The sequence below is a fragment of the Myxocyprinus asiaticus genome, chromosome 6 (assembly GCF_019703515.2).
Source record: "Myxocyprinus asiaticus isolate MX2 ecotype Aquarium Trade chromosome 6, UBuf_Myxa_2, whole genome shotgun sequence".
Taxonomy (NCBI): domain Eukaryota; kingdom Metazoa; phylum Chordata; class Actinopteri; order Cypriniformes; family Catostomidae; genus Myxocyprinus; species Myxocyprinus asiaticus.
Genome location: NC_059349.1, coordinates 41,189,787 through 41,209,801, shown reverse-complemented (window position 1 = coordinate 41,209,801; position 20,015 = coordinate 41,189,787). Strand labels below are relative to the sequence as shown.

At 43.4% G+C, this 20,015-nt stretch overlaps 1 protein-coding gene across 1 annotated transcript in view; it reads right to left on the bottom strand.

Moving 5' to 3' along the window:
• The window catches only part of LOC127442385 (ephrin type-A receptor 3-like), a 218,670-nt gene that overhangs the window by 176,357 nt on the left and 22,298 nt on the right, over positions 1–20,015 (bottom strand). Inside the window, exon 2 of the mRNA XM_051700372.1 lies at positions 15,471–15,535. Within this exon, the coding sequence (XP_051556332.1) occupies positions 15,471–15,535 (65 nt within the window). The remainder of the gene's footprint in view (positions 1–15,470; positions 15,536–20,015) is intronic.

Sequence of the window (20,015 nt, the reverse complement as noted above, 5' to 3'; positions counted from 1 at the left end):
TTGAGGTCAGGACTCTGTGCAGGCCAGTCAAGTTCTTCCACACCAAACTCGCTCATCCATGTCTTTATGGACCTTGCTTTGTGCACTGGTGAGCAGTCATGTTGGAACAGGAAGGGGCCATCCCCAAACTGTTCCCACAAAGTTGGGAGCATGGAATTGTCCAAAATCTCTTGGTATGCTGAAGCATTCAGAGTTCCTTTCACTGGAACTAAGGGGCCAAGCCCAGCTCCTGAAAACCAACCCCACACCATAATCCCCCCTCCACCAAACTTCACAGTTGGCACAATGCAGTCAGACAAGTACTGTTCTCCTGGCAACCGCCAAACCCAGACTCGTCCATCAGATTGCCAGATGGAGAAGCTTGATTCGTCACTCCAGAGAACGCGTCTCCACTGCTCTAGAGTCCAGTGGCAGCGTGCTTTACACCACTGCATCCGACGCTTTGCATTGCACTTGGTGATGTATGGCATGGATGCAGCTGCGCGGCCATGGAAACCCATTCCATGAAGCTCTCTACACACTGTTCTTGAGCTAATCTGAAGGCCACATGAACTTTGGAGGTCTGTAGCAATTGACTCTGCAGAAAGTTGGCGACCTCTGCGCACTATGCGCCTCAGCATCCGCTGACCCCGCTCTGTCATTTTACGTGGCCTACCACTTCGTGGCTGAGTTGCTGTCATTCCCAATCGCTTCCACTTTGTTATAATACCACTGACAGTTGACTGTGGAATATTTAGTAGCGAGGAAATTTCACGACTGGACTTGTTGCACAGGTGGCATCCTATCACAGTACCACGCTGGAATTCACTGAGCTCCTGAGAGTGGCCCATTCTTTCACAAATGTTTGTAGAAGCAGTCTGCATGCCTAGGTGCTTCATTTTATACACCTGTGGCCATGGAAGTGATTGGAACACCTGAATTCAATTATTTGGATGGGTGAGCGAATACTTTTGGCAATATAGTGTATATATATTATTATTATTTTTTTTCCTTCACTTAATCTTTATGTACTATTTTTTTATTTATTTTTTCTATTTGTGTGTGTGTATCTGTGTGTGTGTCTGCAGTTGTATAGGCATTGCTATCTTGCCATCTGCTTCCACTTGTCTAAGGTTCCTTCAATTGCAACACTTCAGAAAATAAACAATCCAGGGAATCTTAAAGAGGAGGGCAATCTCTTGAGCGCCTGGTTCTAAAAAAAAGATTCTGATTTGCCTCAATACATTTTATTACTTCTCTGTATAATTTGCTGCAGAAATTATCTGTAGTGATTTCAGGATTCATCTGAACTGATCAGTCAGCGAATAACATGCTACACTACAAATTCTAAGCATACAGGAATCATGGCTTTCCAAATTGCTTGACCACTTGAGTTCTCATTCGAAGGCATTCCTCTCAGATGTCTTGAATAGTGCATGATAGGAGCAATCCATTGAGTAACTGACAGAAGGGAGGAAAAGTTATTAGCAGTGTGTTCTTTTATCAGTGGCAGCTGAATATGGGTGCACATTTAAGAAAATGGCCAAGGAGACCGGAGTACATTAGATGTCTCCTTAAGACTAATTTTCAACATCAGCACTATTGAGCATTTGAAGTACTTTATTCCATGCATCTGCACAGTCTGCACTGTGTCTACTGTACACAGTGGTGGAAAGATTACTGATTTTTTTTTTTACTTAAGTAAAAGTACTGCTACTGAAGAAATAATTCACTTGAGTGCAAGTAGAAGTAATAAGAAATATTATGACTCAAGTAAGAGTAAATAAGTAGTTTGCCAAAAAACTACTCAAGTAATTATGTTACAAGTTACTTTATGAAAATTATATTTTATATATATAGTATATACACTTCCATTGTTAGAGCACAAAGACATTTTTGTCCTTGTAAGAAACGTATGCTTCCTTTCACCAAAAATACTATCAAAATCATTAATTGTCAATATTATTACAGTTTGAAATAATTGTTTTAAGTGATATTTATTCCATTTTTTCTTTACCTGTGATGGCAAACATATACTGTGTCACATATTCCTTACAAAAGCATTCTAAAGTGCCAATTTGGTACTCAAGAAAATGTTCATGTTATTAGAACAACTGAAAATGGTTGCGTTACCATGCGGAAATCACAATACAGTGGGGTTTTTTCCCCATTTGCTGAGGTATGGAGTTCTTACAAGTTGCTTTACATTTGCAAGTCAAATTTTGGTTTTAAAAATAGGCAAAAAGAAACACATTTCTCCTGAAATTCTATTTTCTCCTAAAGTCTATTGTTTTAGAGAGATTAAGGCTATTCCATGAATTATTGTTTTGAAAAAAGAATCTCTAACCAGGATAGAGAGGGAAGTGGACAGCCAGATAAAAAAAAAAAAAAAAAAGACAAGTAATTCACAGTCTCTAGTTTGAGAAACAGACTCCTCACAGGCCCTAAACTAGCAGCTTCTGCATTTCTGCAAGAGGATTCTTTGACAAACAGAAAATTTTAAGAATACAACATTTATTTAAATAGAAATAGCCATTTGTAACATTGTAAATGTCTCTAAATCGCCTCTAAACTACATAATGTGCATTGTTACTGAAACATTCCTATTTCAGGTTTATTCTCATTAACGCATGTCCAAGTATTTTGGCTATTAAAACATACTGTACAAAACTAATTTAATGGAATATCGTAGAGGAGGAAATTTATCCTCTATAATATTGCAGCAATTAGCCAGATATGGAATGAGATTATTAAGCAAACTGATATCAACTCCTACATGCCAACTGAATAAAATAAGTCAAAAATAAACATTTCACACAGTGTTTAGTGAGAGATATGATTGATTCAAACACTAAAAGTGGTTGTTCTGTATATGTATTATTGTATTACAGTTGTAATAATAAAGTCTTAATTAATATTATGGTTACTTAACATATTGAGATATTATATTAAGTAAATTGTAGCATTTGTTTACATTATGTTTTGTGATTTCTCATACCTTCTTTATATAACATCCATCACTTGCGCACATTTGGACTCTAGCGGGTAAGGCTTTTCAGACAGATAAACAGCAGCACTGGGTAGATAAGTACAGTACAGCACCGTGAGCAAGAGTGTTGCTGCTAGGACAATTTATTTTGAACAAGAGGGGCGAACGGTTACGAAATTTAACACGGGAGTACAATACCGAACTGATGCGGATACTACAGACAAATAGTAGCAAGTAAACAAGATATTGTCCTGGTTACTTTCGTAACCTCCGTTCCCTGATGGAGGGAACGAGACGTTGTGTCGATGTAGTGACACTAGGGGTCACTCTTGGGAGCCCCAAACACCTCTGATCTTTGAAAAAAGGCCAATGGGAATTGGCAAGTGGAATTTGCATGCCATTCCCCCAGACATACAGGTATAAAAGGAACTGGCTTGCGACCACTCATTCAGGTTTTGTGCTGAGGAGCCGAGACAAGGTCCCGGCCATTTCAGCAGGTAGCTCAGTGTTGCGGCAAGAGGGACACAACATCTCATTCCCTCCATCAGGGAACGGAGGTTACGAAAGTAACCAGGACATTCCCTATCTGTCACTCACTCGACATTGTGTCGATGTAGTGACACTAGGGGTCCCTATACAAAACGCCACAATGACTGAACTGTGTTACGTGTACTGGTGGTGCGAGACGGGCAGACCGCTGTGTGCCTCGTAGCCAGCGCACCAAGCCATCACGTAACCTCCCCCAACGCTCTTATGAGCGTCAAACCGTCCCTTCGAGGACAAGTCGACTGCCCAAAAAATAGGGACAGGCTAGCCCAGTCGTGGCCTCTTTTCCTCTTTTTTCTCCCCAAAAAGATTGGAATTTTGTTTACCGACTGGGGCCATAAGTGTCTACGTCGCATGGGTGTCACTCCCAAGGGGAAGACACCGCGGAGACCACACCCTGCCCGAGTCTTGTCAGAAGTATGTCATGTGGAGAAGTCCCATGGTAGGTCCTACCTGAGGGGGGAGGAGCTCTACAAACATGGTGACCAGGGCAGAGGAACCTCTGCCCAAGGAAGATGCAGTTTACCAATAGGGAAACGATTTAGCAGAAGATATATCACATGGGGTCACCTATGGGGAACTGGCGCATGTGGACACCTACCCCAGTACAGGGCTTAGTTAGCACATGTACTGGGCCGGCAGCGAGTTTCTCCGCAAACTCGTCTGCCACAGGGCTAAGGAGGACAGTCATCCAGGGATCACAACTTTGTGAACATGACTGGGAGTCAAACCGCACTTTTTCACCTCAGGGGAGGGGAAAGACACTATGCGCAAGTGGTAGACCTGGCCAGCTGTCCCGGAACTTACCTGCTCGTACCTGACAATACACGGGACGAGACCGGCTCAACCCGGATATTGTAGAACCTTGCAAAGGTGTTGGGTGTTGCCCAGCCTGCTGCTCTGCAGATGTTTGCTAAGGAGGCACCATTGGTCAGGGCCCAGGAGGCCGCCACACTCCTGATAGAGTGTGCTCGTAGCCCCACAGGGGGGGCGGTACGTCCTGAGCGTGATATGCCATCATGATGGCATCAATGACCCAGTGGGCGATCCTCTGTTTGGAGACAGCGCTCCCTTTCCGCTGACCGCCAAAGCAGACAAAGAGCTGCTCGGAGATTCTAAAGCTCTGCAATCCAAATAGATGCATAAAGCATGCACCGGACACAGCAACGCCAAGGCTGGGTCTGCCTCCTCCTGGGGCAGCGCTTGCAGGTTCACCACCTGATCCCTAAACTGGGTCGTGGGAACCTTGGGCACATAGCCCGGTCGGGGTCTCAGGATCACGTGAGAGTAGCCTGGACCAAACTCCAGGTATGTTTTGCTGACAGAGAACGCCTGCAAGTCCCCTACCCTCTTGATGGAAGTGAGCGCAGTCAGGAGGGCAGTCTTCAGAGAGAATGCCTTTAGATCAACTGACTCCAGGGGCTCGAAGGGAGCTCCCCGTAGACCCCGAAGGACTACTGAGAGGTCCCACGAGTTGATGAGGCACGGTTGGGGGGATTCAACCTCCTAGCGCCTCTCAGGAACCTGATGATCAAGTCATGCTTCCCCAATACTTACCATCCACTGCATCGTGATGTGCCGAAATGGCAGCTACATACACCTTTAAGGTGGATGGGGAACAGCTGCTCCTCCAGCCTCTCCTGCAGGAAGGAAAGCACCGATCCGACTGCGCATCTCTGGGAGTATTTGTGTCGGTAAGAACACCACTTAGCGAACAGATGGCACTTCAAGACATACAGACGCCTCGTAGAGGGAGCCCTAGCCTGAGTGATCGTATCTACCCCGCGAGTGGTAGGCCACTTAGGTCTTCCGAGTCCCGTCCAAGGGCCAGACGTGGAGATTCCAGAGGTCTGGTCGTGGGTGCCAGATGGTGCCCCATCCCTGAGAAAGAAGGTCTTTCCTCAGGGGAATTCGCCAAGGGCTGTCGCGAGGAGCATGAGGTCCGAGAACCACGTCTGGGTGGGCCAGTAGGGTGCTACTAGGATGACCTGCTACTCATCCTCCCTGACCTTGCACAGGGTCTGTGCAAGTAGGCTCACTGGGGGAAACGCATATTTGCATAGTCACGGGGGCCAGCTGTGTGCCAGCGCGTCTATACTGAGGGGTGCCTCGGTCAGGGCGTACCATAGCGGGCAGTGGGAGGATTCCCGGGAAGCAAACAGGTCTACCTGCGCTTGACCGAATCGACTCCAAATCAGCTGGACCACCTGGGGGTGGAGTCTCCACTCTCCACTGAGCGTAACCTGTCATGACAGCGCGTCCGCTGCGGTGTTGAGGTCGCCTGGGATATGAGTGGTTCGCAGTGACTTTGTGACATGCAACGGGAGCGTAGACTGCCTTGGCGGTCGATGTACGCTACCGTCGCAGTGTTGTCCGTCCGGACCAACACATGCTTGCCCTGGATTAATGGCCGGAGCCTCTGCAGGGCGAGCAGTACTGCCAACAACTCGAGGCAGTTGATGTGCCAATGTAGTCGCGGGATGTGTCATGCTCATCTCGGGACTCGAGTCTGAAGCCAGTGCTGAAGTGGTCTCATATGCATCAACCCGAGCGGTGTGGCCACCGCTGAGGATGCCATATGCCCCAGGAGCCTCAGTGGGACCACTGTTTTCCATCTGAATGCCTTCAGACAGTTCAGCACCGACTTTGCGCGCTCGTTCGTGAGGCGCGCCATCATTGAGACCGAGTCTAACTCCAAACCGAGAAAAGAGATGCTCTGAACCCGGGAGAGCTTGCTCTTTTCACAGTTGACCCGAAACCCCAGCCGGCTGAGGTGCGTGAGCATCAGGTCCCTGTGTGCACACAACACATCCCGAGAGTGGGCTAGGATTAGCCAGTCGTCGAGATAGTTGAGGATGCGGATGCCCGCTTCCCTTAATGGGGCAAGGGCTGCCTCTGCGACCTTCGTGAAGATGCGAGGGGACAAGGACAGGCCGAAGGGGAGGACCTTGTACTAGTACGCCCGGCCCTCGAAAGCAAATTGCAGGAAGGGTTTGTGTCGACGTAAAACTGAGACGTGGATGTACGCGTCCTTCAGGTCTACCGCCGCAAACCAATCTTGATGCCGGATGTTCGCTAGAATGTGTTTTTGCATCAGCATCTTGAACAGGAGGCTGTGCAAAGCCCAATTCAGTACTCGTAGGTCCAAGACTGGCCGCAACCCACCGCCTTTCTTCGGTACGATGAAGCAGGGGCTGTAAAACCCTTTCTTCATCTCGGCTGGAGGGACAATTAAATGAAAATAAAACAAAAGATTCTCCTCCCGGCCCTCCACCAGGAGATGGAGTGGTCTGTCCACCAGCTCCAGAGCAGCGGGTCTCCTCGTCCCTGGGTCGCCCATCTCAGGGGCACTTCGAAGCATTCCTCGGGTTCTTGGCGGCCGGCCATGAGATGGGTGGTGTCTGCTACCTGCTGTGGGCTCCACGCCGGGGCTGGGCCACGCTGCAGTTGAGCCGGTGCTGTTGCTGAAGGAGGACGCCCTTGGGCACGAGCAGACGGGGTGCGGGGTCTTGAACCGCGCCGGGACAGGATATGTTGGATAGCCTCCGTCTGCTGCTTCACTGCCGAGAACTGCTGGGCAAAATCCTCGACGGTGTCGCTGAACAGGCCAACCTGGGAGATGGGGGCAACAAGGAACTGTACCTTGTCAGCCTCCCTCATCTCGACCAAATTGAGCCAAAGGTGGCGCTCCTGGACCACCAGGGTGGACATCACCTGCCCGAGAGACCGCGCCATGACCTTCGTCGCCCGGAAAGCAAGGTCAGTCGCCAAGCGCAGTTCTTGCATCAATCCCCGGTCAGAACTACCCTCATGCAGTTCTTTTAGCACCATGGCTTGGTGTACCTGCAGGAGAGCCATGGCGTGCAGGGCAGAGGCAGCTTGTCCAGCAGCACCGTAGGCCTTAGTCGCCAGAGACGACGTAAACCTAAAGGCCCTGGATGGGAGTTTCGGGCGACCACGCCAGGTGGCAGCGCTCTGCGGGCACAAGTGCACTGCGAGTGCCTTATCCACCTGGGGAATCACCGAATATCCCCTGGACACCCCACCATCGAGGGTAGTGAGAGCGGGGGAGCTGAAAGACTGGGATCGGGTAGTAAAAGGTGTCCTCCATGATCTCGTCAGCTCCTCATGCACCTCCAGGAAGAAAGGGACCGGGGTGGGGCGCGGCGCAGCCATGAGCAGCACTCTGGGCCCAGGAACCAATCATCGAGCCGTGAGGGTTCAGGGGAGAGTGGAGGGCTCCACTCTAGCCCGACGCTTGCGGCCACCCGGGAAAGCATGTCTGTCAGCTCCACATCGGCCTGAGACTGGGCGACCATACCCAAAGGAGGAAGCCCAGCCAAAGCCTCCCCGTCAGACTGGACGAGCCCGCTCTCCGATGCTGCGATCGAGAGCCCATCGTCTTCCCGAGCTCCTATTAAGTGGTCGAACTCGCCCTGAGACGAGCCGGCGGTCTCATCCGAGAGCCCGATCGGGGCAAGCAAGCGTGCTGAGGAATGGGAGGTCCGTGGGGGTTACCCGGTGGAGGTGCTCCCATTGAAGTCCCCAAATCGGCCCCAGTGCTAACCGATGTGGCCTCATACCCGTAGGTAGAAGGACCAAGGCGGGGAGCCACTGGGGTGGCATTCCCCCTTACAAAGGTAAGCCGCGACCGCAACGTTGCCAAAGGCATTTTCTCGCAATGAGGACATAACCCAACAACGATGTCTCCGCGTGGGCAGCGCACAGACACGTAAGACAGCTATCGTGGCTGTCAGAAGCGGAGAGGTAACAACCGTAACCAGGAATAATACACAAACGGAAAGTCATCTTTAAAAAGACGTTCCCGTAAGTGCCACTCTTTTAGGAGAAGAAAATATACTCTTCTAGAGAATATACTCTTTTAGTTTGCCGAAGCGCCCAAGGGCGTTCTCTGCATTCCACGGGTGCAGAGGGGGAGAAGCCGTTGAAATGTGCTGTAAAATCCAGCAGATTGAGGTGAGTACAGACAGCAGAGGAATTCAGCTCACTGAGCACAACCGCTCGTCTCCGAAGAGAAAATCTGAATGTGTGGTTGCGAGCCAGCTCCTTTTATACCCGTATGTCCGGGGGAGTGGCATGCAAATTCCACTTGCCAATTCCCATTAGCCTTTTTTCAAAGATCAGAGGTGTTTGGGGCTTCCAAGAGTGACCCCTAGTGTCACTACATCAACACAACGTCGAGTGAGTGACAGATAGGGAACCCCACATATATGTCAAACTACATTGTGTTAATGTTTGACACAGTTAAAACATTGCCTACCTTAAAAACAAGTGAAGTTTGATCATTGGTTAAACGTGTTCAGACAGTTCCCTCATACCTGAATGAACGGCTCCTTTCCAGAATAAAACGAAATATGCAGAAAATTACAGTATTATAGTTCTTGTATAGTGACAGGGCAGAAAGTTTTGAAGAAGCTAGAGAGAAGAGAGGACACCAGCAGCAGTTTATGCAAGCTACTGTGCTCATGATGCTGTGCCCTGCGGGTGCCGTGCACAGTGCGTTTTAGTTTATAAACAGATTTAGCATTTAAAACTTTCTTCTTCCCAAAAATTCAGAAATATTATGTCTTTTTTTGTACTTTGTAATTGTGGTGAAAAATAATTGTAGTGAAGTTGAATACTTCATTTTCAATCAACTCAAGTAAAAGTAAATGTACTATTATTTATTTCATGATGTCACAATGTATAATGATGAGGGTGTTGTGTGACACGTTTCCATTAGCTTACAGTTTGAAAATGCAGTTGAAGCATGAGGGTCAATTGCTAGCGCAGTTCAACTTTCAACTGAGCCATATGCTGAGTGGTGAGAATGGGCGGACATCACAGATCAAAGTGACATGGCAACTAAATGTCTAGCAGAAAGCAAGGGCACGTTCTTTCCCTTGAGTGCCACAATAACGTCATTTGAAAGAATATTTACACAGGGATAAAGGCAGGTTTATGCATTTCTGAAAAGTTGGTCTGAACCCAACCACTATGGAAACTTTCTTTGGGGATGTATTGTCTGAAGTCATGAAGTTTTTTTTTTTTTTTTTTTTTTTTACCACAGATGGGTGGTCATACAAAAGTCTAGAGTGCTGTGTTACACACTCCTGTTCTCCAGACACACATACACAATACAGTTACACATTTCAGAATGGTATGATAGGATTTTACCATCTGAAAGGAAATTGGCCATATGCAATTGATATATTCGTAAAGAAACTAGCTAACCAAAAGCATACACTGAAACATTCATAAATCCTCCCACGCACAGCCACTCCAACACATACACACACACACACACACACAATTATTAAGTGAAAAACAGGCTATTTGGACATGCGGTAAAGCTTAGCCACTCTCAATCAAGGTAGCAGTCATAAGAGTGATGTGGGCGTCTTGTTAATTAACCTCTCCAGCAGGGTGCTCCCTCTTGAGTTTCATCTGAAATACCTTAACTCCATTCCCTGGTCACCCTTCACAGGGTCCGACTGCTTTGAAGCCAAGCAAACATGTCAAACCAGGGGGGTCTGCTTAGACCTTCATTGGCTTAACCTAATTGCATCCCACAATCATCTGGTAGTTTAAGATACTTGTGCAAATGACTTTAAATCCCTAAAAGTACGTCTGTTTTTGGGGTGAAGGCCCCTTTTGGAGGACACTTTATTAGGGTTACCTGTTTTCTATCATCCTGTGTGAATTACTCCCTTTTATTTACAGACACATAAACTCACTAAATGACTGTGGCTATTTGAGAGCCAATCTAAAACAAACCTTCCACATATGGGACACAGAAGCTGTATTAGATGCTGTTCAGAGTAAATGCATTATTGCACTAAAAAAAGCTAGACACTGAGCAATGAATATAACACAAAGCAGTCTAAGAGATCTGTTTAACTTGACATGGCATCTAAAAAAACAATGGTCAAAGACGGCCGTCTAGCACGTTTACATTATATATATATATATATATATATATAATAAAAACAAATTTAAATAGCACAGACAGATGCAGCGCAACAAATATAACCAAACACAGGAGTCTCAAGACACGATTTTCGAAGTTGTTGTTGTTTTTTTGTTTTGTTTTTTTGACACGGCATCTAAAAACTGTGTCGCAAAAAAAAAGCAAGGTACGGCACAACATTCAAAGGAGTAGAAGTCTCCAGAACTTTTAAACTTGACACTGCTTCTAAAAAGACACGCCACTCCAGAGTAAGATACTGACAAAACAGCGCAATGGTGAAAGCCACTCATCTAGCATGTTTACATAAAAACAAAAGAACCTTATTCCCTTCTGTTTTAGTAAACCAACATGAACACACTCCCTAAATAACCATGGCCATTTGAGAGTCAATACAAAACAAACCTTCTACATATGGACCTTCAACATTTGGGACAGTGAAAGCTTTATTAGGGACCATTCAGACCGAAAACTTTCTTGCACTAAAAATAGCTAGACGCAGCCAAAGTAACAGGAATGCAGGAGTCTCAGGATGCGGTTTTAAATGTTGAAATTCTTTTTAACTTGACATGCTGTCTAAAATATACGGTTCTCCTGAACGAGATGCTAAAAAACTGCAAATATGTCTGCTGTTTCAAAAACAGCACAGATGATTACAAAAACACATTAGGTAAGAACAACCCCTTTCTCTCGTCTACTGTTATAACAGACACATGCACTCACTAAATGACTGTAGTCATTTGAGAGTCGATCCAAAACAAACCCTCCACATCTGGGACAGGCAAAGCTGTATTAGTTTTGACCTGTGAGGGTCAAGTGGCAGCCGATTGAGTCTGTAAGGTAAATATCCAATGGAGATTAACTGCTCGCTTTGGGAACATGTTGGCTTTCCTGTGAGCCTCTCCAGAAAGCTTCAATGTCGGGAGGTTCATTGGGTTACAGGTCAACGAGATAATCCTGAAGTATGAAACGCAAGTCCAGCTGTGAGACCTGATTTAGCCTTACAGTTTACGCCCATTAAATTACTGCCAAGCAAGCAAAACAAAAAGACTTTACTATCATTGAATCTAAGGTAAACACTCCTCAAGGACATGGTGGAATGTTCGATGAAGTGTTAGTCAGAGACATAATGTGGGAAAAGGGTTCTGATGTCCAACTAATGCATTCATGGTATGCAATCCAATAACGGACTGGGAATGACGGGTAAAGTCTTTCAATTCAGATTACTAATCTGATATTTTATCGTAATGTATTAATTAATCCTGATTAAATATAGTTAAGGTTTTGTGGTGAAAAAGAGAAGAATGGCTATTTAAGAGCTCTTGGTGAGACTAGGGCTGCATCCCTAATTTGTGTGCTTTCAATACACTGTCAGTTGCCTTCCATTCCAGTCTGACGTAATAGCTTTGGGAGACCACAAGGGAGTGACATAACATTTACTGAAGCTGGTTGCGGCATGGACAAGGGACAGATCACACACACATTACAAGCTAATGGCAGTCCAGTGTAATGAAGGTTTTTGTGCTTATTCAAGAATTATGCGAAGTTGATCAGTTTGCAGGTTAGTGTATAAAACTGGTATAACTGTGCAAACTGAATGATTACAAACAGCGACATTTATTATGCAATTTCTCTGTATGTAACATTGAATAGGTCATTCATTCAAGCTGTCAAACAACAAAAAGACATACTTGTACCTAATAATACATTGCGTAGGTTCTATGAAAGATACTTACTGTATATACAATATAACATCCAGTAACGACTAGAGTAAATAATATACGTCCTTTGATAATGATTTGGGTAGATTTTAAAGCGAGTTGAGCTCTGTGGCACTGCAGAATTTTGAGCAACCTCCAGAGATGGTGAGCCTGCAGTGTGTGCATATGTACCTTCATAGGAAATAATTGTTTCAAATTTTAGAATGTGCCATGTGGTCCGCCAGATGTGTCCGGTGCGCGACCCACTTTAATTAACCCTGCCACACATACTTTACAAAAGTTGTGTTAAGAAATATGTTTGAAAAGACAAAGACTATTGTGCAACAAGTGGTCCTTTTTACAGTATATCTGAAACAATCACGATATATATATCAATAATCATCGGGTAAATCATCCGATTATCTTAATGTGAAAAACGGCATCGATCCCAAGCCTAATGTAATGTAATTTTTTTTTTTTGTCTTAATACCACAAGCCCCTGTTCGCTTACTGTTTGCTTTCGCATGTAAGCGTTAGTATCTAGCTAAATGTATTCCCTAAAAATTCACAGTTACTAAACTTTTATACATTAAAAAACTGTATGTAGACCTGCATTTCTTGCGATTTTTCTACAGTTGCAAGAGAGCTGTAACAAACTTCAAATAAACACCACATCAAGTAAGCCATCTAGGCACTTCGGCATACTATTTTCAAAACACTATGATTTGGGATTCACTGATTCTAATCTTGCATACTATTTAGGAAGGATAGTATGAAAGTTGGAATGCTGCCTAGGAAAAACACAGCACCTGTAGATACTCTTTGCATCTGCCAAAGAGCTACAAAGCTGAGTTCACCAACACTACACCACCACAAAATCACAAATACTAATCCGTACCCTTCTACTCATTTACCCAAGCAAATCTACTCAATATAAATTGAGACCTGCTTGTGAATTGTGAATATTAAATAAGACGAATCTCATATCTTATGTTTGGCTAATAGTGTGCATCTGTTTTCATCATGTGTTTTGAAGTGTTTGCATTGGCTTCTACATATTCTACATGCTGTCATTTTGTATTCATTGGCTGTGTTAGGGCAAGGTGGCAGTGTTGTGTTACCAACAAAATATCAGCCAGTTATGCAACGCAATACTCTGTTATGAAAGTCTAATATTTCTCTGTTTGAGAAGAGAATACAGAGCACAGACTGTCACACTATTTTCAGCAATGCTGAAAAATCACTTGTAAATTGTGCTCGTCTCCAGATTTAGCTGCTACATGACACATCTTGTGTGTATGTATGGCACGGGGCAATCTGATCTAGCTTCTGACAGCTCTATTAAATCATTTAAAAGGCGGCTGTGAAATCCCAAAGATTGATTTTCTTTTAAGCTCACCATGGTTTTTGCTAACTTGATTATTTTTAGACCACTTTGGGTGCATCAAGAGACAGAGCAGGGCTCCTCTACTCCACTCAGAATAATCGGCTCGCTCCTCTGCTCTCTGGCACAAGAAACTGTTTTCCTGCTGTAGACTCTCTTAATCTTGATGTCTTCTTCAAATAAATTGGAAGAAAGCGAGAGTGTTGGTGGTGTAAAGCCGAACCTGAGCGGTTCTTGGCTGGAAACAGGAGTAAGCTCTCAAAGCCCACTTGCAAATGTACGTAGATTTCACAGATGACCTTGGCAATAGGTTTGAGCAAAACTACATATTACGAAACATAAGCTAGGTGGTGGGTTGCTTGAACAACTAGGCGACTAATCATTCTTATGGAAGCCATGTATAAAAATGCTGGTTTCTATGGAAGTACATTAAAGGGTTAGTTCACACAAAATTGAATATTCTCTCATGATTTGCTTACCTTTAAGCCATCCCAGATATGTATTTTTTTCTTTCTTTCAGCAGAACCGAAGTGAAGATTTTTATAAGCACATTTCAGCTCTTTTTGTCCATACAATGCAAGTAAACAGGTGCCATTAGACTGTTGGCTATTTGACAGTCCAAAAGGCATATTTAGGCAGCATAAATTAATCCACACGACTCCAGTTGATCAATCTGAAGCAAACCGATAGGTTGGTGTAAGAAACAAATCGATAATTAAAACATACTTCACTTTAAATCATTGCTTCCGGTAAGCACTGTATTATTGTTTGAAATGACCTAACTCTTGCATGACGTTCATTCCTCTGTTGTATACAAAGTGTGTGCGTTCGACTTCTTGCGCGAACGCACTATTGTGCTTACGTCACTTATGCGTCGACTGCTGGCAGGAAGCGATTTTTTTAAGTTAATAAAGATTTAATATTCAGTTTATTTTTTACACAAACCTATTCATTTGCTTCAGCAGACATTAATTGATCAACTGGAGACTTGTGGATTACTTTTATGCTGCCTAAATATACCTTTTGGACCATCAAATAGCCAGCCATCTACTGGCACCTGTTATTTGCATTGTATGGACAAAAAGAGCTGAAATGTGCTTATGAAAATCTTCACTTCGGTTCTGCTGATGAAGGAAAGTCATACACATATGGGATGGCTTAAAGGTAAGTAAATCATGAGAGGATTTTCATTTTTGGGTGAACTAATTATAATTTATTTATTATTTGACATGTAATATTCGGTCCATTATATTTCGCTTTGTGAAAGTTTATTTGGGGGCATTTCTCAGGGGCACATCATGTAGTTAATTTGATTAAAAATTTGAATCAATTGACAGCCCTATAACACACACACACACACACACACACACGTTTACTTTGCATTAACTCGATAGGTACATACCATAGACTTCTATTGTTTTTATATACGGCTGATTATAATTACTATATTACTAACCCATACCCTAACCCTGAAAGAAAACATTTTTAATTTTTAGAATTTAAAAAGGCATTATTTAATTTATGTATGGATCGGTTTTCAAATGAGGACGTACCAAAATATGTTTTTTTATCAGATTTAGCTCACTACTGATGTTGTATCCATACTCATGAATATACATGTGCAGGTCAGGTCTGATCATGTGAAGTTCCAGCACATCTGAGAAGTGACAACATGATTACAGATGAATGGACGCAAGTTGAAATGTATTAAATGGGCCTCAAATGTGTGTCTGAAATCGATAGTTTGTAGGTCCCTAAATAGTTTAAATCATTTAGTGTGAAACAGGCGCTGGGACAAAGTGCACCATAATTGTCTGGGTGCAAGAATGAGCATTGATTAAAGAGGTCTGAGATGGCATGTGTGGTTGTGTCTCGATTTTGATTGGTTGCGTTTGCATTACTCACCCCTTCTGCTGGGTAGGCCTCCCAGCCAAGGTCTCCCAGAGCAGACATAGTGTCCAGCAATGTAACTACAGAGAAAGAAAGACGAGGAGATGGAGAGAGAAAAAGGGCACACAGGGGAGAGAAAAAGAGTAATGATTTGTTAAAGTTCAGTCAACCTCATGACATATTGTGAGAAAAACAAGCTGGTTAGATGAGATTGCATATTTGGCAAGTAAATCACTGAGCAGTTGAAGACATTTAGGTCCATAGCCTGAGGGGCAAGAGTATAGCCCCATGGTTTAAATCACTCCCACAATGCTCTCGTTCATCCGGCTGAGAGAAAACACTGCTGGGAAGCCATTACTAGAGAAAGACTGTTTTGTAAATAAGAGATATCGATGAAAACACATTTATGACTTTCACAGCATTACCGGCAAAACAAAGTTTTCCCTCACAGTATTGTTGGTTTTTACTTTCATGTCTGGAGTGTGTGTGTATGTGTGTGTGTGTGTGTGTGTGTGTGTGTGTGTGTGCCAAGAGGATTGGATCAACAAACCATCTAAGTGGCTATTTAAATTCTGGTGCCGGTCTCTCTCCCTCACCCTGAGTGTCTCAAACTGTGTTTTCCTACTACGAGCCACATTCCAGGGTAATTAAGGTCTCGGCATCATCAACCATTCATTTTTAATAACTTCAGATGGTGCTTTTTCACACTGAGGAAAAGATGCACTTATGGGTCATTTTATGAAGTGGTGCAAAACATGTTAGTGCAATTTCATGTTTCATAATAATTCCATATTTTATTTCCATTTATCAAAACATTTTTGGAGTATTTGATCACTTCTTTGAGAAATTGTAAATATTAGTAGGTATTTTATGGTCCCACATGCTCTCTTAACAAGTTAGATAAAAAAATTGTCTGTTTGAAGAGTGTGTAATGTAAAGGAATATTCCGGGTTTAATACAAATTAAGATCAATCAACAGCATTTGTGTCATAATGCTGATTGCCCCAAAAAACAAATTCATCTTATTTAAAAAATCTAAATTTGGGGCGTGCTGAGTGACTCCAGTCAGACTTCCTGAGCATCCAATTGGCCCAGTGGCTAGGGTGAGTAGAGTCACGTTGGGTAAACCTCCTCGTGGTCGCTATAATGTGGTTCTCGCTCTCCGTGGGGCATGTGGTGAGATGTGTGTGGATGCCGCGGAGAACAGCGTGAGCCTCCATACGTGCTAGGTCTTCGTGGTAATGCACTCAACAAGCCACGTGATAAGATGCACGGATTGACTGTCTCAGACACAGAGGCAACTGAGATTCGTCCTCCGCCACCCGGAGTGAGGCGAGTCACTATGCCACCACGAGGACTTAGAGCGCATTGGGAATTAGGCATGTCAAATTGGGGAGAAAAGGGGAGAAATCCCCCCCCCCCCCCCAGGGGGGCCAGTCCATTAACATAAAGATACAAAAAATTTAAAAAGTATAGCCACAAGACAAAAATAATATGCGTGTTAACATGCTTGTAATGTAAAACAATCATTTACTAACCTTTTCTGTTTGAAGTTATAGCCATTTTTTTAATTTTAGACTTGCTAGAATTCCACACTGCTAAAAGTGCCCAAAATTGAAGAAACACACATATATTAAATAGAAATTTCCATGGCTTCTCCATGACATGAGCAATTTTATTAATTTCCCATGATATTTCGAGACCTGTAAAACAATTTTATCATTCAGTCCTATTTACAGATTTTCCATGAACGTGTTAGTTCCGAAGTTTACTGACAGCCTTTGAATAATGGCCAATTTCTGCGTATGAATTTTTTTATTTTTTTTATTTCAAGTAGCATATAGTGTAGAACGTGTTTGTTTAATTTCAGTGTATATGTGTATACATTTAATATCATTTGATTTAATTATTTATATACATTGTATTAGTAGATAGATAGATACACAGGTAGCAAACCGACATAGAATCAGCATAGTATCGATGTCTCTTGTGGCATCGAAATGACATTGCTCTCCGATGTCGATTCCACATCTTTTTGCTCATCGAAGTCACATTGAATCTATGTTGTTCACGCCATTGAAAACTAACATAAAACTGATCAACGACTGATCCTGACCTTTACAACTTAAAATAGACATTAAATTGATGTCTCCTTGCTATCTGGTGTATCTATCTATCTGTCTGACAAACAGACAGACAGATAGATACAAAGCAACGACCATTGAAAAATCTATATCGGTTAACCACTGCAAGAAACCTTGACTAACATAAGTATAACAAAAGTGTAGGATATGGCCCCTTTAGTAGAACTGAGAAAAGTGCCTCTTTTCAGAAAATTACTTCGTAAGCCAGTCTTATCTCTCCCCTCCTCCTCTCTACTGTCCCTGTCTAAACCGTCTGGATTGATGACGAACGCTTTTCCAAAGAGCTCCACGCCTGATGCAACACATTACACCCTGGTGATGGTGACATTTGTAAATAAATAAAGTTCCAGCGAAAGTGTGTCAGCGTGTTTGCGGAGGCCATTTGCTCAGTAAACAGGTAACATTTTCTCTGAGGAAATATTGCTCTTTAAAACTGCACACAACGAATAAAGAGCATTTCTGTGTTCTTTGTTTGGTTAAACCTACAGTTTCCTGACTATAATAGCACACCAGCTAATGGAGGGCGGAAGAAGACTCAATACAACAGTCATGTGAATAAGAACCACTAATTCTAAAAGGTTAAAGGAGGATCAACAACTCCATAACAACAGAGGAAGGAAGAGGCCGGATATCACAGGTGGATAACTGTTATATCACTTACACATAACAACTGCTGATGAAGTCTGTAGGAGAAAAATAAAGGAGCTCAGCCCTCAGAATTGATTTAACTAAACACCACACCTCGCTCTTCCTTTTGGAGGCTTAACAAACACAATCACATCCTGTCTGTTTCCCGCCAGTGTATAAATAGGTTTTAAGAGATAAATACATGTTTTCTAAAGCCAAAATTTGGTCCATTTATTATTCATCCTTCATTTTCCAAGCCACTGCTGAAAAAAACAGCTTAAAGCAAGCTTAAACTGATTGGTGGTCTTAGCTGTTCTCTGAGCCTGGTCATGCTGATCTGTTTCCTGGTTTTAGAATGGTACTTTTCAGCTCCATCTGATTTTATATTTTCCTTGTTTCTAGTTGCTCTCTTTATCTCATTCCTCTCACACTCTCTTTCTCATGTTCCTTGCTCTTCTCTCTCTCTCTCTCTCTCTCTCTCTCTCTCTCTCTCTCTCTCTCTCTGTCCCTGGGGAAGTCGATTCATCTGCACATGTAACTCTAACTTGGCCTAGACTCGGTTTCTCACAGCTCAAAGATGAGCCCATTACCATCCCAACCCAGCTCATATTCATCATTATCCAATAAAACCTGACACAAAACACCATCAATGACTCGATACCAGATCAAAAGCAGCAAAACATTTCACAGAATAGAGATTCATATCTTCTCTCATCTCGCACTGAAGACAAATACAATATAGTATTCTCTCTCAATTCCTGCGTTATATTTGCCTTCAAGCTTTGTCAGATAAATTTTGCTGGTCCACCAGCTAGACCAGCACCAGACCAGTGCCATGTATCACAAAAAAAGCTGAACAAATTCTGGATTCCAGGATTGGAATCAAATCAAATCCAATCAGGCTTCATTGGGGTTCATAAACGGAAGGTCGCTTTTGCACTGATGTTCTCGGCCAACCTGAGAATAGATACACAAGATGACTGCAAAATATTTACATGCCCACAGTAAACATTGTCTTTCATTGAGACAATGTGGTGAGTAAACCATTTGGTGATTTTCATATGGCCCCCAATTGAATTGTCTCACTGTACATACACTTGAATGTCTGAGGAAGCTGGGCGCCTTTTTGTTTCTTTTTGTGTTGGTTCAGCCTAGAGGCTGGAGTATGTTTTGTGGAATAACACTCCTTCAAGAAACCTTTGCATCGACAAAGGGTCACTTTTACACTGAAGTTCCCGGCCAAATTGAGAATAGATACTAAGGATGGCTGCAAAATATCTACATGCCCACAAGCGATGTCTTTCATAAAATTGATGGACCGAGGAAGTCATGGTGTGTTTCTCACATGAGTCCAAGTGAGCTGTCTCACTGAACATACGCTTGACCGTCCGAGGAAGCTGGGTGCCTTTTTTGTGCTGTTCCGCCTAGTGGCTGGAGTTTGTTTTGTGGAATAACACTCCTTCGGGACAGTTGTGGATGAATCTGCTCGTTCTTTGTGCTTATGCCTCCTATAGGCTGGAGTTTGTTTTGTGGAGTATTTTTGCAGGACATTGCAAGGATTAGGGCATCTGCTGCACTCATGAACAGCCAGCTCACTGAACATGTGTTTGACTGTCTGAGGAAACTGAATGTTTTTTTGTTTTTTTTTCTGTGGTGGTTCTGCTGGTGGCTGGAGTTTGTTTTGTGGAGGATCACACCTTCAATTCAGTTTTGTGAATGAATCTACACGCTCTTTGTGTTTATTTTGCCTATTGGCTGGAGTTTGTTTTATAGATTATTTTCTGTTATG